Source organism: Brachionichthys hirsutus, chromosome 22 (assembly GCF_040956055.1).
Source record: "Brachionichthys hirsutus isolate HB-005 chromosome 22, CSIRO-AGI_Bhir_v1, whole genome shotgun sequence".
Lineage (NCBI taxonomy): Eukaryota > Metazoa > Chordata > Actinopteri > Lophiiformes > Brachionichthyidae > Brachionichthys > Brachionichthys hirsutus.
The window spans coordinates 7,360,116-7,387,293 of NC_090918.1; the positions used below are offsets into that span (position 1 = coordinate 7,360,116).

Genomic DNA, 27,178 nt, shown 5'->3' on the forward strand with positions numbered 1-27,178 from the left:
GGCGTGGCGGCGCTTCCGTGATGAAGACGTGCCGTTTCTTGTTGGCACGGCTACGAGGAAGAAGCTCTTTTCTGATCCATCATTCCAGCGATTGCATGAACCCCCTTCCATCCCCCAAATAACACAGAGAAAGTAATTAATGCTGTGATTCCACTGCGTCAGCCACTAAGAGCGTGCATGTATGTGCATTGTGTGTCCGTGTCCACACCCACACAATCCTAACAAACGGTTGTGCGCCGTTTCACAGCCGACACGGTGCAGCTCTTAAAGCCCTCAAAGAGCTTTTAAAGCACGTATTGACTCCTGAACGGCGTCTTCTTCCTACACCTAGGTCGCTTCGATATGGGAACGCCGCTGGCTGTCCACCTAACCAAAGGGGTCGAAAGGGCTGCACGGTCCGTTCCGCCTCGCCGACGGATACCGCATCAGAAAGACAAAGTTAGAGCTTAATTACTTTGCAGCAACGCAGCTTTTAATTTTACTCCGGCCATTTATTTATAAGTTAAATTGCTGCTTGGCTCAATTAAATATCAATAAATCCCCACGGAATTCATTTTGGGACATCAATATTTTCCTCTTAAACATTCGGGAGCACTGCCAAGAAAAGTCGCCAAAGTGCCTCGACGACTTATTTACATTTTGTGTATTTGAGGAAAGCCTTCTGGATCTTCTCCAGCGTATAAATCTTACACAGAAATGTGGAAGATAGGAAAAACATCCTGCAGTGATGTTGGAGGACTCGGAATCCATTAGGTCAGGAGGGTACTTTCCTCTCCCCACCCCTGTGGTGTGCACAGTAAATGCACACCACACAAAACACACGACATTGGATGCTCACGCATAAAGTGAGAAAGCACATAACCACCAAGGTAGGAAGCTTTGAGGCGTCAAAGTTTTAGAGACCAGAGAAGAAGGGTAATGGGATGGAGACATCAGAGATGATGGTCTCCAGTCCTTACATGGACGTGTCAGGCCATTCCTAGAAAACGTGCAGGCCCCCCGGCTGAATTCCGCAGGGACCCAGGACAAAAAGTGGAAGTGAGCGGCTTCATACAAAGAAGCCCAAAGCCCCACCAAAGGTTAGCGCTGACGGGAGGCTTAGGACTCCGCCACTGTTCCATCTTTTGGCATAATCTCACATCTATCATTTTCCTCCACGCCTGTCAGCTTGCAATTCAAACTGCCGCCCCTTTGGGGTCACTGCAGCACATCGACACACACACACACACACACACACACACGCATCCCTGAGAAGATATCCTGGACACATGCGTAGACGCGAGCCTGCTGGAATTGATTCATCCTCGCATACGAGAGCACGCACACATTTGCACCCCAACATACATGTAGTGCCGTAAAGGTCATGCATTCTGTGCTGGACGGTGCGATAATGGATCAGACTTGGATAAACTACTACTAGTGAAGGTGACGGGACATTAATCAGGCGCAGGGAGAGGCGGCCTCCTTTTTCCGAAAGCAACCGGGAACTCTTATCTCCAGTCGGTGTTTGAGAGTGAATAAAAGCTTTGCTGCCACGTGAACGCACGCCGTATGTGGAATAGATTTGCATATTTGTGGATGAATTGTGCTCCAATTGTCTTATGTCTTGGTCTCTAGTGCAGTTTATGATTCACAACAACAATTCCAGACACCAGACGGACCTTTTACCACTTTGCATTTATTCATACCCACTTCAGACAATCTTCTTTTGTCTACGGTTTTGTAACAATACCAAAAAGATAATCACTTCCGTATGTTTGATCAATATGGTTTTCATGCAGGGTGGCTCAAGGCAAAATAGGTCTTTTTGCTTTGTTCTGACTCAACGTGTTCCTCTACCTGTATGTAGTAAAGAGGTCACAACGACGCAGTCGCGTTCCGGATGGGAGAGCTCCATGGTGGGAATACTGCAGGAAACAGCGGGGAACAGCTGTACCGGAGACTAACGCCACATCCCTCCCTGGAGTGTCTCACCCTTTAATTTATTTATTTCTTCACCGAGGGTTTGATTGAAATCCAACTAAAATCTAAAAACTAATTACATGTCAGTTTGAAGAAAAAAATTTAATGAAAAAAAACAAGAAACTTCCAAACGCCCACATCGTGATGTTACACAAAACTCGACAGACGGTCTACTCGGGTCCCACAAATCTCCTCCTCCAACATAATGAACTGTAGCTGAATATCAGCTCTAATACTAATCAATCCCTGGAGTCCTATCACTCTCTTAACGGTGGCACTGGCGTGAACTGGAGTAGGGGAAATGAAGACATTCTAATAAGAAAGATGTCATCTCCCGCACTTAATAACATCCTCACATTAACATATCAAATGCTAATTCTATCAAGGAAGGATAAGACGGCAGCTTTTCTTTCTTTTTTTTTTTAATCTCTGGGGGGACATTTTTTCGACTTTGAGGAAATCAAAAGCCGGAGCGAGACGGAAAAATATTCCCTTTTTATTATTCAACAGAAGTTACTGATAGCATCTTATCTCAGTCGGGTCCTCTGTCGTACGGGAGTCAGGAAGGGCTTCGAGGAAAGGCAGACGTTATGTTCACAAACATGCAACATCATGCATGAACTCACACACGCAAGCAAGGAAAGACAAACACGCCCTGCTAAATCCAATTAACCTCCTGCTCTGATTTCCTCGATATATCTTTGCGCCCCCCCCCCCCGCCGGTCTTGGAACACCAGACCTTCCCGCCATTTCATTAGTATACAAACACACACACTTCCTTCTCCTCTGCTTTTCCACAGTTGTAACCCAATCACAAGCCTGCAAAATGCACCTCAAATAATACAATCGGCCAATCACCGTTCTTCTTGCAAAGGCCCATGTCACATGACTACCCGCGCGTTCGCTTGCAGTTAGCGCTGTCATTTGGCACTAATGTTATTCCAGTGGATATTTTTTTTCCCATTTAATGTGATTTGGGAAGTCAGAGCTCAGACTTCCACAAGTCTAGCACTAAACCCCTGGTGGACTAGGCTAATCAGTTTCCAGCGTTTCTGCGGGAGACAATGATCCCAGAGTTAGCGCTGGCTAATGACAAGCTAACGCAATTAGCCCAGCCTCCCTGGAGGATTGCTCCAAGCCAGAGCCGTATTTTGCTCCACCTCCTGCAGTCTCCTCATCCACTTTCCCTACATTACTATGGAGTATAATGGCCTCTTATTAAGAAGACAGATGGAACACAGACGGAGAGGGATTCTGCACTTCTTGAGTTACATACATATGCGTTGGATATGCGCTACATCCCCGGCTGCTCTGATGTTTAATACTTCCTTCTCTCTCAACCATTCCTTTCGCTGTAAGGTGTGGCTGTAATTTGTATTTAGAGCGCAGCTTAGCACTATCAGAATGATGGATACATATATATATATATATATATATATATATATACACATACTCCTGAGCTGTAAGGCACTATATGAAGAAAACCTTGTTTATATTTCTAGGCTACAACACACCAGGATGAATGGCTCGCAGCTCGCAATAAAAAAAGACAAAGTACGCAAATGTTTTTGAACACCAATGTGAACCCATTTTGCACATAATTTTATCTTATAGCTGACTTATCAATGTACAAAATGCTACATAAATGACAAAAGTGGTACAATTTGATGAACTCCTTTGATTCGGGTCTGGCTGAAGACACAGTTCAACTTGGGGAAATTAAAAGCGGGCAAGAAAAGCCCCCCCCCCCTGCCACCATCACCATGGGTTCAAGGCTTATCAGAGAACCACATCTTCAACAGCAGCAAATGGGTCGGACTAAATTGGTTGTGATTGAAAGCGCTATGTTAGAATGCGGGTAGAATAATTCAATAGCGAGTACAGCGGTCCACATTGACTTCTGGCATTAAATGAATGGATCATACAAAGGAAGACAATATACATCTTAAAAGAAAAACTGCTTGGCTCCAAAAAAAAAGATTGTTCAATAGTATAATTATACATAAGATGCAAGATAATTTAAGGATTAGAGGTCAGAGTAAATAATTTAAATATTGGCATGTAATTGAGAGCCTTCAAACTTGCTTTGGACTGATTATATCTCAACTTACTTGAACTTGGCATTCACTTGATCAGCAGCTTTGTGGTAGTTCTCTGTGGTGACCTTGTAGAGCTGAGCACTCTGTAGAGAGATGGAAAGGAAAAACCAGTGAGCGAGACCAATGCATAAAGTGACTGTAATCTCTCAGATGTAAAAACAAGCATCAATCCAATTAATTCACATTTTCTCCACTTTCAGGTTACAGCTATTTAGTCATTGGACAACATTTCAGCAAAGTGACACCTCTTAGCAGTTCCGAACTGATATAATACACCACAGTGCAGTGAGCCTACACAACCCAGGCTCATGCACCGCCCACTTATACGCCATTAAAACTTAATGGACTGGGATATTAAGGCCATTGCTCTATTACCAGTTGGGCTTATTGTCCCCAACATGAGGGCAAACTTGCTATAACATGTAAAAATGATGAGTATGTCTTTAGATATAAAGTATGCAAGGATGATAAATGATTCTCTTTTGTTTTGTGTGCTTTTTCTGAGGTTGTGCATCGCGTTTGCCTCTTGGTTTGAGTGCCTTTTCCTGCCACAGAGGACTGCTGTAATAACAGGAGGCAATCCTGTAAGGTCAGAGGGTCGCGAGTTGACAGTGTGCAGTCCAATCCTCAAGTGACCCATAGTAAATGAAGCCTGAGTCGGCCCCCTCAACTTGTATTATCTCTTCCAACACGTTGCCTTGATCCTATTGTATTTATATGACTAGGAAAATACATTTGTGTTAGCCTTTAAATGCAGTTCCGCACATTTATGGTCAAAAAAGGGCAAGAAGTTGTAAAATGGTGTTCAAAACCATAAGCAGTGAGATAATAAAACAAAAAATTAAATAAGATAGTTTTAAAGCATTTTCATAAAGACTTTTTAGGGTTAAAAAAAAGAAGTAATTCTTAAAATTTGCTCCAGCAAGATCCATACATTGTTGTAAGCTGACTAATTACATGTCTTAACCAAGATCCAGCAACTTAATTGACCACCAAACACAATATAATTGTGAATTAATTATGCTGGTTGTGCTGGTAAAGTGATAAATGAAGGCTATTGGCTCCATCTGCCCTAACAACCTCCTGGCAGGGAGGACATTCATCATAGTTCAGCAGTGATTGATTGGAATGAACTGCGCTGTTGAAAACATCAATAGTCACGGGTTGTAGAGCTAAAAGAAGATGGGACATGACAATGCTGCCAAAAGGTTGACACAGATTTGATGCCTCTTCATTTAGTCTGAGGGGCTTGCAATGGATTCAGAGTGAACCTAACCTTGACTGAAACCAACCTAGCTTACCGACAAACCGTAATCACATACATTTACATCCTTTTGCTATGACAACTTTAATAAATGCAGTTTATTTTCTTTGATCAGTCTTGAAAGATCTGCAGTCTGCATTGCGCCACATTTGATTGCCTGGAAACGATTTATGTCTACGTCGAGTCGAATGAGGCACCTTTTACGCTTGTTACACCTTCAGAGAATCGGGCAGTGTGTGCACTGTTGCCCCTAACAATAAAGCAATCAAATTCAAGATGGGGGGGGGGAAGTACCGGTCTGAATACTCTACCGGCCTACGGCAGTTGCCCCGGAGGCAGATATAATTTTACAAGTCAAACAATTTAAAGACGTACACCCAAAGTTTAAGCGTCAACTTGTAAGCTCATGCTGTATCTGTGCCCTCTTGGCCTCGAATCAAATGGTTTTCAGGGTAGACAAAGAAACTGTCAAGAACTCGGGAAAAGGACTTAAAAGAAAAGCTTATGCACAGATAAAGAAGGCTAATAAAAAGAGATTTTCATGCTGCTAAGCAGGCAAGAATGAGACTTTTCCCGAATGCTGCGATTGAGCCATTGGAAGAGAAAAATAAAGTCAGACAGAGCTGGTTTTGAGTCTCTGTCTAGAATACCAAGTATGAGGTAATACTACCTGGCTAAATGGCATATCTGGCACTAATCAGCACACTGATCCACCAGGGAGGACAAAAGGTAATGCGTGACAATGATTGCAGGACCACTTGTGATACATGTACACACAATCATTCATGCTGACACTTTCACAAACAAGGTATACACACACACACACGGGTTTATCCGTGGCCATGCTGGCAGAAGCATGTACACACACCTTGTTTGCAAGACAAAGGCGAGCGCGCACGCACGTGCACGCACAGCCAGGAGGAGTGTAATTCATGTGATTGCAGAGTGGTCTCAAATTGTAATTTCCAGCTGCTGCCCCGACTGATTCAAGAGTAGCACTGACCCTTTTTTTTTTTTTTTTTAGACCAGTGATGAGAGCCCGCTTTTGGGTTGTTTGAAGCAAAACGCAACCTTTCTCTAGTTTCTCAAAAAGATGATTGCTGTCGACCAATTTGTTTTTTTGGAAATAGAATATACCCGATGTGCCCTCAAGTACCTACCTCAAAAAAAGTATAACTGTTTATTTGCTTTTTTACTCAATTTGCTTTCCACAAGGTTTTTAACTCATCAGGAGCCACACAAATACTGGTAGGGGGTGTCATAGACAGATTAAGTCATTACGGCTAATGCACTGCAGTGATTTGGAGAAGATAAAAGCTGCGCCACAACACAGGCTCAGTCAATTTAGAGTGCGAACCTCCAAGTTTTTAATGAATGAAACAAATAACTCCCTGTACTGATTGCTTCTTTCTCTTATCTGCTGCTGAGCAGGAGGGCCGACACGGGGAAGAACCCCACCATGGCAAACATTAAGGTTCTGCAGCTGTAGACAAAATGAGACTTCTGCTGTGCAACTCCCTGCAGCAAGCCGCGGAGAGCAAGGAAGCTGCTAAATTGCTATCAAGCCTATCTTGCAAGCAGAGAATGGGCCGAGCATTGACTAAGATTTGCCATAAGGAGAGAAAGACAACTTCCAAGGGTTGGGGCGCACAGATTAGAGAGCCAAAATTGTCCATTTTTGCAATTAACTCATTAAAAGGACTTTTTGGAAAAAGAAAAATACAACATATATACTTAGATTTGTATGCAAGTGTTCAGACATGAATTCCAATCATGCGCAATCTGCTTGCTTATCCCAGGGTACGGAATAATTTCATCCTGTGCAGTATTACAGCTGCTTTTAAAAGTAAATTAATGTGCTGCTCGTTTGTTGTGAAATCACAAATCCTTGAAAACACTTCTGTTTAAATCTCCATGAATCCCATCATGTGGCAGCAACCAGCCTCAGACACAATAACCTCCTTGGCGAAGGTAATAATTCAACACTACAGCCCACTGTCATGTCTTCACTCCGGATTATTGTGTCTCCTGTTATATAACTTGCAGAGACGGGGACAGACGAATGATTGCTTCATGGTGAAAGAAAGCGGTTTTCAATATTCAGAATGTCTTTTATTTTAACACAACAGAAGCTAAATGTATACTATGAGATTTTGGCTACAGACAGAGACAAAGGGCAAAATAAAATAACAGCCAGAGTGAAAGATGAAGATGGGAAGTCAGAGACAGACATAAAGATAGAAGGTATGTTTTTTTTCTCATTTCTATCTCCCTGCATTCCTTCCTTTCACAGTTCTGTGGAACTTTGCTATGAGCCGGATATTGCCGCAGTGATTATCCACCTCTGGAGACCAGAAAAATCCAATTCCATTGACATAAAAAGGCAATAATAATAAAAATAGCAAATGAAAAATAGGAAATTCTCTAAAAAAAAAATGAAACTTGAACCAAAAATCCACACTCAATGAAAACTGAAAAAAGAAAGATTTAGAGTGACATAAGTGGCAGGGAATTAAGGCTGGAACAGAAAGGGGGGGGGGGGGGGTGCACTGCCAAGTTGATTGTTAAATATGAGATTGTTTTACAGCAGGGCAGGTATTGAGTGAAAATGTAATAAATATATAGATATTGTTTTTGGGGGCTATTTGGTAGCTGTGGACCCAATGAACAGCAGCAGAGGCAGCAGGCTGAGCTGCCTGCGAGCCTGGTGATGGCCTGTCACTGGAAGCCCCACTGATGAATGGCTATATTGGATTGAAACAGACGTGTAATATATATCAGACTCATATTCGCTCCCTTTCTTTCTTTTGGTGACCCTTTCTGCTGATGTGTAGAGCTTGGTGGGGGAGATCTGGGGAGGACCGCTCGGACAAAGAACAAGATTGCCAATACTTTTATTTTCAGCGGTCAAATGGACTCTCCGAGTTTGTAACCAAAGAAAAGAGAGAAAAAAACCTCACGCAAATGTGGATTACGCAGCACTGAGAAGTCTCTTTCCACATATTGTAACTCTCTTATTTGGGTAAAGACAAAAAGGGAAGGAATTTGAATAAAAGGGAAATCCGACTGGAACAAGTAAAAATGTATTACTAATGCGGTCCAAACAAACCTTACCACCTACGGAGTCAGAAAACATGCAACGTGCCCGTCTCTCTGAGCCTCGGCTGCACCCAGGACCACACACACGCCGTCACAGGAAACACACACATGGCCGCCGCTGCTATTGTATTTTCTCTTTGCAGGCCATTAATTCTGCCTCAATTTGCAAATTGAAATGGTGTCGTTTGCGTACACATTTCAAGGACCAAGTGCTTGTGAAATCTAATTAATTTATCATTTCATTCCTGTGCACAAATCAATAAACCAGCGTGCACACACTGCTCATTTTCACAGACCGCGATGCTTCTTCCTTTCACTCTCACCTTTAGGTTTTATTTTACTATCCTTTTTTTTAGCTTTTGTCCATCTTATCTTTTTACCACGTTTGAGTCTTTCTCTCTTATCCTCTCTCTCTGATGAAATGTCACTTTACGAGACAATAAATAAAGTGACACTAGTATTTAACTGATATTTCTCTTGTGTCTTTAGTAGAGTATTCCCTCCTTTTGCTGTCCGTCCATCTATCCCTCCCACTCCCATCCCCTCTCTCCTTCCTTCTGAGGTGTGGAGGCGATTTGTTGACACTTTGATCTAAGGAATATTGACCGGAGGCCAACATGCCTGACGGATTGCCAGCGCCTAAGGTCGATAATGCCTGTGTTAGATGGGAGTCGTCACCTCCACAGTCAGTGCTCACATTCGCTCCAGTACAGAGCGATGCAGTGGAGCTACACCATCAGTGATGGAACAATCCAAGAGAGGAGCTCAGCTATACAAAACCCATCCCTCAGGTTCAAGAGCAACGCAAGAAGTCGCCAAGATCCGCTTCCATTTTCGACTTTTCTCAAGCCAATGAACGACTAATGAAAGTCAATATTTTGTTTTTCTCTAGGAAATTATCCGATCAAATCAAACACTCCCCCTGGACGTCAGGAAATGGAGTTCTCTTGTCTAAGCAACCGAAATCAATGTCTATCACCCCTCATTACTAACTGGTTTGGGCTTATTTATCTCCAGTGGAGGAACACACATCTGATTTCTTAACAAATGCAGCAGATTGACACGAAAAATATTACGGTAAAAAAATATGAAGAAATTACAAAGTAATTATTTGCAGAACACACAGGAATGACAGAATGTGAGATCTGAGTCATTTAGATAAAGACTGACTAACACAAAGATGCTCCTGAGATCCGAGTACTTGACTCATTGACTATATCACACTTTGTGATGCCGGCTTATACGGCTTTCTAAGGAACGCCTTTGGATAAGAATCAACATGCCTCTCTCTCTTCCACAATAATATCTAGAAATTCGCATTTGGGCATCTTACTTTTTTTGCACCTTTGGAAGGAGAGAATCCTCCATCCCAGTGTGAAGGTACCATTTCAGCGAATCACCAGGGGCACACTGTCTGACCTTCCTAAACCACACTTATGATTCGAGAGCGGCATGAATCCATCCAGTTTAACACCTAAACAGGGCGTTTGACCCCGATTCCCTTGTCTTGCAGGCATCTCTCACTGGGCCGGTCGGCATGTGCCAAACTGCCCGCCCCCCCGCCCCCCCTTCCCCGGACCATTTATATGACAAGCAACATCAGGGCAGTATCATTTCTGGGGACAACAATGAATAAGATGTAACCTTTCTATCCTTCAAACGCTGCTGGGATGGGGTGTAGAATTAGAATTGGAGGAAAGGAGCAGAAGAAGGTCTATTACCGAAAGGTGAAAAATGAAGTGAACCGTTTGTGTGCAGAGAGGCTGAGGCATGCGAAAAGAATAAAAGCAATTGTACCCCGGTTGAGCCCAGTGGTGTCCAAGCCCATGCCGTATTGCTGGCTGAATTGTGAGCATAAATCTGTGTGCACTTGTTTGTGTTTGCACTGTTATCAGCATGCATTATACATTTACAGAGGTGCGCTATGAAGACATTTCTCCGGGGCAAAAACCAGAGCTGCAATGCATGATGTACTGTATTGTTCTTGAAGGTTGCAGTGATGTCCACCCAGCTCTGCGACAGAATGCTGCAGCATTTAGTCCTCACTTCGTCTTCTGCTGCAAAATGCAGATTATTGAATCGTCCATCTTGGGATGACTCACGTCTTTTTGTTCTTTGAATTTCGCTTGTCCTATTATCGTGCGTTAATGTGAAGAGAAATACACTTGTTTCGTTTGGTCGGCGTAAAAATAATTCCGCCTAATGCTGAGCAACCGTAGCACCCTGCTGGGCAATTTCTCCGTTCCAAGTTCGTTAATAAGCAAAATTGTGAATCCAACGAGTGCTTCTTCTCCATTTCTAGCTGAGAATTCAGCTAAACGAAGGGCTGTAAAAGGGCTGAAACTATGGAAATAGGTTTTATGACACAATCATATAGCCGGTATCCACCAACAGGCATCTCTGGAGTTGGACAACGGTGCAAACGGTCACTCACCCTCTCCTCCAGCCGGGCCAGCTGCTCTCTGTAGAAAGCATCCTGCTTCTCCAAGTTTTCTGCTTTGCTCTGCAGCTGCTTGGCCTAAACACACAGACACACACACACACACACACATCCAAAAATATGTGTAACACAGGCAACACATAAACACACACATACAAATGAGAAAACAAATCAAATGCACATTAACAACAGAAACTTTATAACAGCATACTATATACACACACACCAGAACTGCTCATTCTAAAATAGGTTTCAAATGTGCTGCTCACGCACACACAGAGGTCCTGGTGAGTTTTGCACGGACATGAAAACGTGCACATGAATGTGTGTCAAAGTGAGGATGCCTTCGCGCCACCAGACCAAAGAGGATAATATCAGTCGTCACTGCAAAGCGGCACCGAGGTCAGACCCGTATGTTAGCTGTGACCTTCACTCAACATTTGGCCAATTCTCTCAGTGGCACACTAAAGTCACGATGAAGACTCCGTGCTTACCTTTCTAACTATTTCCTGAATTAGGGGAGCATAAAAAGCAGCGAGAAGAAAAAAACATCAAGTGTAAAGAGGCAGTGATTCATACACAAGCTTCTTCAAAGTGACATTTGGAAAGGTTTAGTAATCAGAGGCAAGAGGTGAAGCCGCTTGGCTTCAACACTCACACTTGATCTTCTCGATCGCATCTCTCATGAGTGCGCACACACACACACACACACACCTGGACAAAATGACAGCAAATCAATTTTTGCATGCACATTATAGTGAAGCTCAAAGACAAAAACACACACACACACACACACACACACACACACACACCACCAGCAGCCGGGGCGGAGAAGCCTTCAAGTTATTTGGGAACTGCAGGATGCTGAAGGAGACGGACCGGATTTGGGTGAAAATACAACATACGGAGAAGAAATGAAAAACGTCCCCCCCCCCCATCTAATCTGTAATACAGCGATAGCCATCTGTGTTTGGCTACTCAAAGCACTGCAGGCAGAGCCGTGTGCTCTTTGCATTGTAATGAGGAGCAGTGGCGAGTGTCACCGATGGGCTGTCCTCACATGAGATGGGCGAGGCTCAAGGTGGATCCTTAAGATTACAGTCTCTGATTCTATCCTGACCAAAAGTAAAATGTTGTCAAAATCTCTCTTTGACCTTGTGAATATAAAAACGAATTCTAGATATCATTATCATTCACCTGATTGACAGTGATTATCGATGTCCGGCATGCCCACAAAAAGGTGGATAATATGGATGATGGGATGAAGGAGGGGGGGGTCAGGGTCCTGTCGTAAGCATTTAAAAACTCAAGCCATGCTTCCGAGGCGGCATCCGAAGACTTTGCACAGACAGACGAAAGATGCGCGCAAACGCCGAGACACAAACAACGGCTCAGACGCTGAGCTGAAACGCACACATGGGCGCACAAATCCGCACAAGAACACACGGGCCCGAGCAGCTGTGCAGACAGAGAGCGGGCGGAGAGATAAATGCGCGCCGAAGGCGAGACGGAGGGGTTATCAACGCAGACGAGAGGTCGGAACAGGGATTTCCTTTCCTTCTTCTGTGGTTTTTAATGTTCACATGTTTGCATACATGCAGCCGCGGAGATGTTGTACATATATGCCGGGGGTTTGGCTTCCCATTTGCTTACACGCACACACACACCATCAGGATTACTTCCGACCGATTAACCCCATTCAGCCGACTTTAAAGATAATCTAATCATACTAAAGGCCAAACAATAGAGCGGACTTCACCACTGCCCTTCTCCTAATAAAGAGGCGGTCATGGGTGGGTGGGGGCCGAAAGATGAGTTACGGGTAATGGGTGGGGGGTAGAATTGAAAATAAAGAACAAGGAGATAAGAGACAAAGAGAGCAAGATGACATTAAAAAGTTATTTATCATTGGAGGTGTCAAGAATGGCAAAGGTGCACGTCGGGTGGGACGAGAAGCGCTCGGGGCCACGCGGGGAATCTTTTTCAATAAGGAAGAGGATAAAGTGGGAAAATACGGACACATGAAACTTTTCAAGACTTGTCCCAAATGAGTGAAACCTGACTTCCACTCCATCACAAAATTGAAAACTTTGCAAAGACCAGAGGATGATGTAATTAATTTGGAATGAGCAAGTTCCCCTGATTCAGGCTTACTCCCATGACACGGTAAAAAACACACACACTCACTGTTAGCACCCTGTCGCTAGGCCAGACCGGGCTCATAGCAGCGTAGAAAAAAACTCATAATATGAAGAGCAAACTTTAACATTCCCCCCAGTGCCCCCCTCCCCCCCCCTCGTCTCTCATTAAGTACAGTAGCACAATGGCCGAGGGTGACAGGCGCCTGAGAGTGAAACCACGGCGGTCAGATTAAACGGATCATTTAGGCGAGGTAAACGCCACTGTGAATATCAATTAGCCAGCGCCTGAATAATTAAGGGCAACCGTGTTTTTTAATTAGCCGACTGCCGCAGTTTGAGCTGGGAGCGAGGGCAGGGGAGCGGAGGGAGAGGACAGCAGGAGAGGAGGATGGAAGAGGGATGAATCCAGGCGGATTTTGCCGAGTCAGGCTCCACACCCACCAACTGTTCACGCTGCTGCCATACATTCGCGCTTCTTTGTCCAGTTTCTCGTGCGGTTCATGCTACACGGCGTGGGCATCTACTACACTGCATACAGGCAGTCATACAACGGCATCGCGTTATGCTATCCAGCTCGCCCGTTTGAAGGTCAAAATCTATTTAACTGCAGCCACTGATTGGCTCCATTAACTTAACCTCGCCGTTATTGCCATCGCTCTCACGAAATGGTCCCGTAACCTTGCCGACGTACTTATTCTAACACAAATCATGAACTTCATCCAGGATGTTTGGGTACTTGAATGTTAAGATCTCATAAAGCCGATTTTGGGGGAGGGGGGGGGGGGGGGAAGTCAAATGGTGTCATTCTGCCAATAGGGATGACGTATCAACAAAAGCATTCGAGAAGGTTAATCGGTCATTAAATTTGGAGGACTTGATTAGATCAGAAGTAGACAGACTAAAGTTCATAGACTGATGTTCACATGACGACGGGTGTACCATGAACCATCGTTGCAGGTCGGTCAGTGCGTTTCGTTTACAGCAGACTCTTCCTAGATGGCATGAAAGTCTGAAAAACCTGACGTCACTTTGTGGTTAGAAAATATATTTTGCGTCTTTCTTATCCCGTTTATCATCCTTTACAAGTCTCAAGGAGTCCTGCGCAGGAAAAATAACGCATAATACAGTTTTCATTTCACACCTCAGTGGCGTGGACCACCGTGTTGTATAAGGTCACTCACTGCTGCGCTGTATAACCGCCACATGCTTAGAAATCACACGAGATGGAAATGCTGCCACAAATTAAATCTCATCACACTAACTTACAGCAACTCATCCATAAACTCGGACTCTTTTGTCTTCCCCCTGCCACCATCAGCCCAGGCCGGATTCCACCCCATGTCCACAAGCAGCATCATAATCAATGCTTCCCCACGTTATCCGACGGCGTGCTGCAGGATGGCGGCTTTCAGTCCCATCTATCAAAGACCTGGACGACAGGCCCGTCTGGCTCTGGTGTTCTCTGACAGACACGGAGTCGGGGGGGGGGGGTCAAAGGGTAGCAAAAATATGACCGTGCCGCAGTGTTAATTGGCATCGCGGAGGGTTTTGGGCGGGAGGTGAGAGATGGATTGAAGTAAGGGAGGGGAAGTTCGTGGGGTAGAGGAGATGAGACGGGTCGGTACGTGAATAGAATATGGGTGATGAGAAAGTGAGAGGATGGACTTTACAGCGGTTTGACAGCGGTTGGGAGAATGTTCATATTCCGCTTAGAGACTATCTACACACTTTTTGAAGACACAAACACACACACACACACACACCCTCTCTCTCGCAACCGTTTCAGACACACACACACTAGCCTCACTGTAAATCTCGACACCGACAGTAAACGCTGTTAAACTCATCGTAAGTGCCATCGCCGGCAGATCAAATCTTAGTGCTGGAGTGTAAAAGGATATCACATAACCCAGACCTTACTGGTAGCATTATACATTACCCTTTAAAAGTCACTAATAAAACACAAGGCCTGGTAACGGCAGCTATAAAAGTCCATTGGAAGCCATTCACTCTGGCTTGTTAATTAGCATCGTGAGTTTTTTTACTGAGCGGCAGAAACACTTAGCATGCTATTAGTCTCCAAGGGAGGTGTGAGGCTTATCGGCAATATAATGGCATCAGAAAAATCACGATCACTAAATGGGGCTTAACCTTGACTGATAGCGCTACACACTGCCAAACAATTATTCACACGCATTCTGATGGCGGAGAAAAACGGCACTATTAATTATCAACATGCGACACGGTTCAGCGTCTTGTTGCCAGCCTCGGACTTGTTTGATGAACCTCAACTGGAATTATGTCCTTCAATTAAATAGATGTTGATGCTGATGGTAAGACCTCCCCCAAAAAAGAAAAAGAGATCAGTCAAGTTGGTGTTTGACGGTTCACTCTAGACAGCGAAATAAATTATGGGGGGGGGGGGGGGGTTTACTTGCAACATTGGCTGGAGGCCGATTGTGAATCAGTTACATTTCCGTTGATGTGAAAGTCAGATCTACTGTCATTACTTGAGACACTCGCATATGTTAGGAAACTTGGGTAACTTGATTCAACCTTTGATAATAAACAACCTAACGTACGGTTTATCCTGGTGCAAAAGAAAACAAGACGACTAAGCCACAGAGGGAGCAGACAGAATTGCTTCCCCTTTGGGATTTCTTAGCCTGGTGAGTAAATGACCTGATGACCTCGCAGGTCAAAAAGGGCTGACCCTGACCAGGACAGAGGCCAAAAAGCCAGGACATGGACCTAAAAGGCCATGAGGTGTAGGTGGGTGATGTGGGTGTCTTAATGCTTGTGCATCTGTCTTATCTTCTGGCTGTTTAAATGAAGTGTCCTTGTGGTGTCTGTGTGTTGCTGACTGGACAGGGAGGGGGGGGTCAAAGGAGGACGTCTGAACCAGCTGCCGCTATTGATAAGGGTGTCAACCCAGAAACACATCACATCCCCTTTTGTATTTCTTCCAAACCTGTAGAAGTTTTAATAGGTATTCATGCATTTTAGAGAAGGGTGAAAACTATATGATCTTATCCCTGCATTGAATAAAGTCAACCGGACTTGCTGGTTCACTACCAGACAGATATGATCTTATCAAAACCGGCTTCACTTAACATTCCTCCAGCAAAAGTTAACGGGACCGGTGAACTCACAAAGCATGAAAGCTTGCTCGAAACATGAAAAATGACTTTTCTTTCTTCTCCTGGACACTTTGTTGGAGAGCCCCAACCACCACCACCACCACCACTCCCCTATCAGCTCCTTTGCTGAGGGACAGCAACAACATCTGCTGGCTCAGGGATTGATTAATTGGCTTATCAGGCGCCTGCAGTGCAAACTGATTGATTGATCTTCTTGCGGTTCAAGTTGCCTTTATCTACAGCCCTGGGGAGCAAAGCTCTGGAGGTCCCAAGTCATCTGTCATGTCCAACACACTGGGAAGATGAAGGAGTGATGAAGAGCTGTGGGTTCATTACGGAGGTGTGTGCGTGCTGGGGGTAAGGCACGTAAGGCAAAGAAAATTATGGACAAATGTAGAAGTACAAGGAAGGCGGAACATGGTGCCAACAAAATGGGGACAATCCTGTGTAAGAAACCGTACAGGATCCGTAGAGGACAGCGTGAATGACCTGAGAGTGAAGAGAAGCGTACCGTCTTTTGTTGAGATGTCCCTCCTACTAAAGTTCTCAACTTGCAGAGATGGCACTGTTTTTATTCCTAAAATGGATTAGATTTCTGTTTAAAGTTGGAGTTTTAGTGCTGTTTGGGATTGGCTTATCTCCTAATTGGAGCTCGCAGCATTGTTTTGAAAAGCGCTTTGTGAATCAATACGTCTCTTTCCATGCGCCTCTATTAACGCGCTTGTCTGCTTTCCATTCTCTCACTGCCCCTACATCTCATCCAGATTCTCAGCAGCTCGTGGCCTTTTTGACGTGCCCCCCTCATTTCCCCCTCTCCATAAACGATGTTTAAGTTCTTTCTATAGAACCGCATTAATACCGCTGTCAGAACGAGAAGGAAAATAAAGAAAGACCAAGAAAAGGGAAAAGGATTAGCTCAGAAGAAAATACAGAACAATGCATTGGATGCGTCAGATTACACATCCGATATATCCACTTTACTGAGCCACACACACACGTGAAATATCTGGCCAATGAAACCTCAGCTAAGCAAAACTTTTCTTGCTAATACAGCAGGTTGTGGCTTTTAAAATCCAAGCTGCATCCCCCTTGACAAAGTTTTAGAAGTGAACAAAAATGTCAACTTGAAGACACGTGAGGTTTTTTTTATACAGTAAGGACACATCCCAATATCACTGGAAACAATAGGCAGCTTCTGATAAGACTCTTGTTATCTGATTTGTCTTGATGTAACAATTAAATTATTGTCTATAGACCAAAGGATTGGAGAACAAACAAATGAATACCATCTACAGAACCAATAAATAGGCAGTCAGATTTAAGCTATAGAATGCATAAGACTTTTGTCCTTCGCACAAAGTCCACCGGTGAACACATCACATAACGTTAAAGTGTAGGTAAATGATTTCCATTCGTACGAAGAAAAGTGCATTCGTTTCCTAGAGAATTGTGAAAAAGCTTTTTTTTTTAGAATGATCAGAACAAAATGAGGATGAAAACATCCATAAATACATTCAGGCCAAGGCCATAAATTTAATGTTCAAGGCATCTCATCAAAGAGAAGCTTGCCTGACACTAGCACCCATCCATCAACTGAAGCGCTGCTGTATATCCCAGCCCCTCGCCAGTGCTAATTAGCTGACGGGGTAAAGGGTCTGGTACAGAGTGCCAACCACAGGCCCTGCCAACTACAGCCTGACCCGCCATCTAACCCCCCCCCAACACTTGCACAGTGAGCAGGGTTCAGGCACGGCCGGCGAAAGTAAAAGGACAATTGAGTGAACACCCTCCAAGATACGTGAGAGAGCGAGAGCAAAGACAAGAAGAATTGACACATGCATGTACGGAAACGCTGTCAGTCGGAAGCAATCGAGAAGGCAGCGGCCCGGACAGAATACCTGTTCATTTAAGGCCGACCTCTCACAGCACGCCAGCGCTTCATTATATCATATCTACTGAGCAAACATGGACAAAACCTCTACCACACACACTAGCACCGGCAGAGAAAGGCTTGACGTTTCCAGAAGGCAATTAGTGCATCAGGAAATGAGGAAAATAAGCTTCCAATTGTCACGTTGTCAGTTTGCGCACTTTCAGTCGCTTTAACAAGTCATCACAGAGTCCTCTCCTCACCGATTACTGTCTGCTATTTAGAGCTGTAATTGTGCCCCCCCCCCCCCCCCCCCGACCCAGACTCCACCACCACACTCCAGGGCAGTCAACGAAATTGTGATAATGCTGGAGAGATGAACAGATTAAGCTAAATTTGTGCGTAAACTCAAAAGTAAGACAGTTAAATTAAAAGCTGCGATGCAAAAGAAGCCACAGGATAGAAATAGGAGACTCTCAGTATGCAATTAACAAAACACAACCAGCGATTGACACCCCATCACCCTAATCCCTTCCATAACGTATCTGCAGAGCACACTAAAAAACACAACAGCTCTCTTAAATCCAGTTACATCAAGCCTGAAGTCAGTGCCTCGCACAGCAGCTCGGAGAAATGGAGCCAAACAGGGGATGCAATTCGGCGAGCCGAGCAAAATCCGAAAATAAATACGTAAATCCCTGCGCACCCCGACTTCCTCTCATTTAATAGTAGAAGACACGAGGACCTCTCCTCCTTAACTTCATTACACTCTGATGTGGAAACAAAGGATAATAACTTCAGAGAAACCGATTTTAAAAAAAAGGCACTAATTCTAAAATGCAGCAAGTTTCCTTTCATAGCTTGGAAATTAAATTGTCGCCGGATCATCAGCCAGGCGCAGTGAGCCGTATTTAAAGTGCAACAGAGCGCAACAGAAATACACGAGGTTCCCCCCAAAAGAGAGGAAAAAACCCAGACATCTGCTATTTTAGACGGGTGGAGTTGAGAGGAGCACAGGGTGAGCAGATGGGACTTTTAAAATGCTAAGCTTTACCTGAAGTCATTTTTAAGCAAGCCGAGCATCAAATAGAACTCAGTTCAAGGGAAGAGTCGCCCTGGATTTTCCTCCAGGAGTTCTGACAGGATGGACGCGAGTGTGTGTGTGTGTGTGTGTGTGCGTGTGTCAAACAAACATACATGCTGCATTATCTGTTGCTTTGAAAGCAGAGATAGTGGAAAAAACACATTTGCTGTGTGTGTGTGTGTGTGTGTGCGTGTGAACCTGCATGAGTGAAAGACAAATGAAAACAGAGGGAGCAACAAAAGCATGAAAAATTGCAGGGTTGATCGGTGGAACATGGACCCACCGACTCATCTTCGGTTCTGTCTGTTTGAAGTCAGACAGGTTCCACTAGAAGGAAACAGACCCCCCCCCCCCCCCCCACAGACACACACCTAATCTCTCTGTACGATAAAAGAGTCCAGATATGTAGTGTTGGTGTTTGGTGCTGCTTTAGATGTTTTCCTTCCAGTATTCCATTTTAAGCTAAGCTAAGAGCATGTCTGCAAGGAAAACCAGCACATTAAGACTGGTTTTAATGACTGTACAGTATTATGCCATTCCTCCATGTTATACTCTATGTTGGCTTAAGATCCCGTAAAAAAAGCAAAAGAAGCAAATGTAATTTCTGAATGTTTTAGTTGTCAACAGCAGAGAGAAGCATCGCCGCCAGGTAGACCAAACGCAGGCTGCTGCTGTACGGAGGTCTAAAAGATTGATGACTCAGGATTTGATTGAAAAGTTCGCCCCGGGGGTCGGAGCCGGTGTCTGGGCGAAACACTGCGACCAGTGATTGATTGGCCAACGGGCCCCTTCGGTTCCGCAGGGAGCCGAGATGTTGGGAAGGTGGGAGAGTCACGTTTGATTAAAACGCATGAAGGCATGGAATAAAAGCATCACCTGAACCATTCATGCAAGTATTAGCCTATTAAAATTCATTTGTGGATTGAGTTTCATTTATTTGCGGCTCATTCATTCATACACTGATCTTTCTAGCTTTGTCTTCAAAGTGGCTCCTTGAGGCCATCTTGACCATTGAAAGCCAAAAATCAAGCAGTTTATTCATACTTATCCAGAAATGATTGGTTTTATGAATTTATAACTCAAGGAAAGTAAAATTAAAAGATTAGCCGTGATACTGGGGTCTCGCAAAATAAGCTTTTCCTCTTTCTCTAGGCAAGCGTGCACAAAAAAAAAATAACATTATAAATCTATGGCTCGTGAAAGGCTTAAAAGTTCCAACAGCCTTTGGGTCTGCGTGTTTTTGTCCCCAGATGGTCGACCACAGGACCCCCCCATCCCTGAGTGGCAGAACATGGGCGAGCACTGACACCGAGCGTGTTCCATCAGACAACAGAACCCCAGGAAGCCAACAGCAATGACAACACACACACACACACACACACACACACACACAAGTGACTGGTGCTGGAAACCGCCTGAAGGACAAGCAACCCCCACCAGGGGGCCTTGGATATACTTGACACCTTCATAATACACCTATTTTACATAATCTAATGACTATTTATGATGTCAAAATAGTTTGCAGCAGGAGAAGATGGACGGAAAGATCGTATGTTCACACCTCATGAGAACAGAACTTCAAAATAATCACAAAATGAAGAGAATCTGGAACAAATATGAATTCTTCCAAGTCGTTGCAGCTCTTCTAGCAACTTATTAAAACAGCAACTGTCATAAATAAAATCACGGCTTAAACCTTTATCTTGATCAATGGTTTGTGGACATAACGGTGGAGTCTATGAGATAATGTGTGAGGTGGCAACAGGTTTATTGTGAAAAGGGGAGCGAACAAATCACATCTGAAAGCTCCATTAGCCACCAGATTATACGCTTAGGACAGCAAACCACAACCTCTCTCTGCAGAGCTCTTTCTCAGCCCATCTATTGACTTCGCCCGGCAATCAGGAACAATTTCACTTCCCAATTATTTACACTTACTTGCATTTACAGGGATGTAAACTTGGGGTTGTTGAAAGCAAATTTAAAAACGTAGCGGGAGGTCTTATTTTGGCTTGGTTAAGTCTCTCGCAGGCAGGTGAAGAGTCAGACAAGAAACAGGGGACACGCATACACACAACTGGAACTCTTAAAAAAACATGTTTTATGTTTCTTCAAAGATGGGTTCACCGTGGGTAGCAGACAATCTCGGAATACGACAAACACGGAGAGAAACGGCAGAGAGGCTGCCTTTTACAAATGGAAAAAAGTCAATTTCCAGTTGAAAAGAGCAGCGGCTCGGCGGAAACGCCTGACTTGCCAATTACATGAGTGGCGCAAACATCACTGCGCCTTCACTGATAACCCGCCGGATTCTATTAAAACGCCGGCTGTCCATAAGAATACTCGAACTGAGTAAATTATCACACACACACGCCTCCCACTATGGCTCTTCTACTACTTTTTTCTCTCAAAGGTGTGTGCTTAAAGGAAGTATAGAGACAAACCAGAAGGAGAATACAAAAGTTAACTAAATGCGTCGCCGCTGGAGTGCTGCCATCTTGAGTTTCAAACACCCGATACTGGCTCCAGGCTCGCCTGAAGGCCATGAGCGAAAGCTTCAAGGTGCCAGGGAAGAACAAAAAAAAAGTACTTTTGCACTGGGCGCTAGCGCTTCAGGATCTTGCAGCAACCGACGTGCACAAGGACTCCTCAGGAGACCCGCGGAAGATCCCGCTCCCGTCTCCATCCCTCAGAAAAAGCAACGCAAAATTATGGAGACGGCTTTCTTTACAGGCGCTGAAAGGACAAACCCGTCACTCCAAGTGTCTGTCTTCATCGCAGTCTCTCTTCCACTCCCCATCCCCCCCCCCCCGCCTTCGAGTGGATCGCCGTTCCAATCGAGGGATTCCTGGTACACGTGTGCCGCCGCGTGAAATCACGTCAACGCTCCTCTCCTCCTCTCCTCCCCCCTCCTCGCCGAGATGATTCATTTTCTTCTATTACGGCGATGAGCGTGTGAAATGAGCTATATAATCAATAGCAAAGGTTTGTAAACAGCGGCTGCACTCCGGGGAAAACGTGCTCCAGTACTCTGCCTGTGTGCGGTAAGGAATGTCACAATTTTTACAAGGTTAATTTATAGGAAATAAAAGCACAGGCTGCCTAGAATGAATGCAGCTTTTATAATGCTGGAGGATGAATGGGAGGACAGACGCAAGAAGATGGAAATACTCGCCTGTAAAAATTGTTCACAGATTACATTTCACACATAAAGTAGTATTGTAAAAAAAGCTTTGAACATTAAAGTTGCCGTGTATTTATGTAATTCTGCACTCATCAGTAAGTCTGGGCAAGGATCCAACAATTGCAGTGTCTGATGCACGTTTGACGCAAGCTCATCTGATACAGCTGAACATGAAATGAGCCGGTTAACATGGACATCCGAGAACAAACTCACGAGGAGCTGAGTACGGCGCTTCTGATCCTCGACGGCGAGCCTCTCTTGTACGATGGCCTGCTGGAGGCTCTCCTGTTTCGAGGCCCGGTCCGCAGACAGGATCCTGGACAGTTCATCCTTGACTTGGGACTGGGCCTCGGCCCGGGCCTGGCCTGCGGTCCGAGCCTTCTCGGATTCCAGCCTGCACAGAGAGTGTACAAAGACAATGCGTCTCATACAGGAAGACTGTAAGCACCACTCACTGTCCTCTCTCCTGCAGCCATCTCTATAATGCATGACTGCCTGCCCACAGTAAGTTATGTTCCCCATAATATGTTGCACTGCGCTGCAGTTTAACACGTCTGTATGTACGGTGAAACAATTTTCTCTTTTCCTTTTATCCTTTCACAATAAAGTAACTTTTTTCTTTCAGCATAAATATTGAGTGGAGCTTTTGTTTCAGACCAGCGTGTTTTACTTAAACATGTGACTGCAATGTTGTATCTCCCGCATAAGTAAAAGCTCACAGTGCTAATGATGCATAGATAAAGATCGCCATTTGAACCAGTCACCAGGTTCTCATAGTTGCCTGGCAACACACTCCCTACTCCACAACAGTGCGCTTGATAAGAGGAGTAACGTCCCTGAAACCCTGAAAGTCTTCCTCTTCCAGGAACCAAACAGTGATGGCAAGGTAAATAAAGACAGGGCAGACGGACTCGAGTGCCTGAGCTGAGTTATGAGCGACTGAATGAAGCAGGCGAGCATCAATAGAAAGATAGCCGTGATGAAAGGAAGGCCGGGTGGTGGATGCCGACTTCATTCCACAGATAGCGGTGCTTAAAATGTGGGAAAGGTTCTGGGAAATTCATGAGCAATGATCTCTATCTCAATGTTTCTGCACTAATACCATTTTTTGAAGACACGACAAAATACGATGGAATATTTTGGGTTTAGGAATCACAGATGTTGAGCTCACCTTGGAGAACCCCCCCCCCCCCCCCCCCTTCAGACTCACTTGCACTCCTTACATGTTACCGGTTTTTCGTTGCACATTTGACCTTTGAAATCAAACCGCTTCCAGACTTGTTGATGTCACTCTCCTTTTTTGGGGGGTTTCATTTTATTTATTTAGATACTTAAATTTAGCCCACGAGGGGGACAATATTTGTCTGCATCTGATCCATCCCTGAGGAGCTGTGGGCTGCCCTTTTTTTTACTTCAAGGACACTTCGACATGATGATTTGGGTGAGGATCAAACCGTCGACCTTCTGATAAGTGCTCTTAACGCTCTTACCACCCGAACCACGGCTGCCCCAGAAACCACCACGGTGCAGCGGTGCCTCAGCGACAGCAAGGCGACTTTTCAAAGACTTCAAAAAGAAACATTACCGGAAACCTTAATGATTATTAACAGAATCATGAAAGGCTGAAAAGTAGGAGTTGTGTGTATTCGTTGGTTTTGCTGTGATTTATTTCGCTTTAATGCAATTAGGATGTTTCGTTTTAAGGTTTGTATAATTTTCAGGTCTTTTTTTGTGCGTCTCCCATCAAGTGTGGTCTCCAGGAGAAACAGTTGCTAACTTGGTGGTGGATAATTGGGATCCTAATGGATAAAGAATAAAGAAAAGTATTGCAATCAATGAAATCTTCTCATACAAGTACTATGATAAGGACTATAAGCACACACCGATGAGCCGATGTCAAACATTTTCACTATTTATTCTCTTTGTCATTCACCTGTGAAGGTATTCCAATGCAGCCAGCGAGCAGTCGTGATGGACGGACTTGTCTAACTGATTAACGTCCCGTGCCTTTGGCTTTAAGCGGATGACAGAACTAATAAAATATGTCTGACGTCTTAAAACCGCCGTTTGCCCTGCAACGCCACTAAATCCCATAGAGCGGCGGAGGAGCGGGACAAGACGGGGAATTCAGGGCAGAGTGAGAGGAGGGAGGAGAGGGTGAACGATGGCGACATGACACGTTTGGCCCTGAGGAAGCGAAGCAAAGAGGGAGCGAGGCAGCGAGTGGGAGAGAGAGAGAGCGAGACGGAGAGAGACCAGCCGTGTCCGGTCGCACAGTCCACAGGGCTGCACACGTCAGCGCAATCCATCCATCATCTGGCTCCAACGCAGACACACACAGGAGCACACACTGTGCATCCTAATGGCTTTTTGCATTCACCGTTTTCTCCAATCCACGCCCGCCTGCACTGCTAATGCACCTAAAGCACCTTTCCTCAAGCAGCATTAGATATTGCTCTCGCTATGACAGGTAGAAGGGACAGAACACCGTGGTAACAAGACAGAAGGTTTGGCTGTACTCCCCTGGGATCGGGATTAGCAATCAGTGAATTTGGGATTTGGTCGTTTGGTACAATTAACTTCAAGTATTTATAAATCACTCCAGGGAAAATATAATGGCTGATTAATACATAATGCAACAATATAAATGATAAGATGACCAAAAGAAACCCTAGCAAGGAGTTCAAAAATGGACAGCCTCGCAAGAAAGTCCTTCTCACCTCCTTGCAAGTCCTAACTAGAGCAAAGACTGCTTTCACTAGCAGGATGCTATCGGTCTGCTTCACCTCTATTGCTTTCCAGTCATTATTAGCCTGTCCCTGGGATATTGGACACATTTTTCATTCGACTGTAAAAGATTGGCACTGGGTTGGACAGGGAAGCTTTGAGGAAGACAAAAACGGGAGAGAAATATAGCACCTAGCAGCACGTAGGACAGAAAGAGAGAGAGAGAGAGAGAGAAACCACGATGCCTGGATAATGTTTTTCTTGGTTTGAGATGGAGACGAGGATAATCTTGGACCGGTAATGTTTGTTTTGATGTCAAAAAAGAAGATAGAATGACAGAACTAGCGATGAATTATTCACTCGAAAAGAATTGGAGCGCAAGCAAGTTCGATTTTCAGGAAATGACCTTGACAAGACGTTTCTATTTCTGATCATTTTAGGACACACTTTTTTAAAATCAACAGGGATCGGATCTGGTGGTGGTGGTGGTGGGGGGGGGGGGTGTTAGGCATAGGCGCTTTCCAAAGACGTGCTGCCACTATGGCAACACAAATCTGCTCCACAGACCTTTGACACCTTAATGCTTCCCGTTTACCTGTAATCCAACGAAAGATGCATCTCAATCCAGCGCACGTGGCGGGGGCTGATTCCAACAGTCCTCCGCAACACTGCGCACTCGACCCCCCTGTGCCTTGAAACGAAGGCATTTAAAGACTTGATGCAATATTGATGTTAGGAATAATGTGGGTGAATGCTGGCTATGAATATTTTACGGGGCTACAGACTCTCCCTGACGCACACATATCACGCCCCACACCTGATTGGGTCGTGAATGCTCCCGAGTTAAAGTTCCCATAGTATATGGGAAATAAAAGACATTATAATGAGAAAACGACTCCCAGCCCCGCTGTGAAGAAGGATATTTTGTACTTCCCCACATCTAGAGAGACTAACTGCAGTGTTCTTAGTACTAAACAGCCTACTTTCAGGAGGGGGGGGGGGGGGGGGGGGGGTATCATGATCATTCTTGCCTCTGCTACAAAAGCGTCTGATAAAGACCGAACACTCGGGTGAAAATGGGAAATGAAAAGAAGTGTGAACGGAGGTGTAACCAACAAGCATTAAGCAACCGGCAAAGAGAAAAAGGGGATTTGCTTGTTTGGTTTCAAGTATCGCTCTTTTATCATCATCATCATCATCGCTATAGTCTCCTTCTCTTTTTTTTACAATGCTGTGAAGCTGCTGGAGCCTTTGTGGCAGTTATTAAGATACCAAGAAGAAACTGCAGATGTGAGTGGAGTCAAAGAATCCGATCAAAAGGTGTGAAATGCTGCCGAAGGAAGGATCATCAATTCCCCCAGACACAACGGGTTAGCTTGGGTTAGATTTGGGAACTTTTTTGCATTATAGCCCCCCCCCCTCCCCTTCTAATATTCTTTCTAACTCAGAACAAAGATAAAAGATCAACAAAGCATGCGGCCCAGACGATCTGTCTCGATCTCACCTGGGAGCATTAAGAATTTACGAGGCTGGCTGGTTAGCGGAGAGTGAAGACGGGAGCAATGAGAAAAGGTCAGCGTTCTCACTCAAAAAAAGTCCGACACGCAATTACATTCACCCGACCGAGCTGTTTAACTACAGGCAAAAATAACGGGTGAAAGCTTTCACAACGGGCAAACTTTATCTGGAGCGCTGGATAATTAAACGTGTGAAATTCATGCACGAGAGGGGGGCGACTGTGCATAAGAAAGGTAGGAAGAAGGGATGAAAAGGAGTGACGAATGGACAGGGGGGAATTGGACTGAAATGCGTGAAGGAATAGAAGGGCGAGGTGGAGAAAAGCTCGAGACAATAAACCAGGGAAGAAGAAGTTGATAGCTTTGTGAGTAAGGCTGACGGAGGAGAGGCAGCACAGCCTCCCTCATCTTTATTTTTTCCTCTCAGAGTTGTTCTGCTCTGATGCCTCACAGAGGAGCGGCGGAGGCAAATCTGCTCCCCCCGCAGCCACTCCTTTGCGAAAAACGAGTTTAAAGCCGCATCCAAATGAACTCCTTACACAACCCTGACTTCACTCCTACCAGAGCAAAACGACGCAAAGCCGGACCTGTGGAGTTCACAAAGCACGGCCCCGGAGCTAAACAGGGGAAATATGTCCTAATCTCGACGCC

At 44.8% G+C, this 27,178-nt stretch overlaps 1 protein-coding gene across 1 annotated transcript in view; it reads right to left on the reverse strand.

Moving 5' to 3' along the window:
• Nucleotides 1-23,531, reverse strand: part of chchd3a (coiled-coil-helix-coiled-coil-helix domain containing 3a) — a 32,303-nt gene extending 8,772 nt beyond the window's left edge. The window contains exons 1-5 of the mRNA XM_068755559.1: nucleotides 23,494-23,531; nucleotides 22,497-22,677; nucleotides 11,359-11,373; nucleotides 10,859-10,942; nucleotides 4,074-4,144 (exon numbers count right to left, since the gene is read on the reverse strand). Coding sequence (XP_068611660.1) covers nucleotides 4,074-4,144; nucleotides 10,859-10,942; nucleotides 11,359-11,373; nucleotides 22,497-22,677; nucleotides 23,494-23,531 — 389 coding nt within the window. The remainder of the gene's footprint in view (nucleotides 1-4,073; nucleotides 4,145-10,858; nucleotides 10,943-11,358; nucleotides 11,374-22,496; nucleotides 22,678-23,493) is intronic.
• Nucleotides 23,532-27,178: the final 3,647 nt, after the last annotated feature.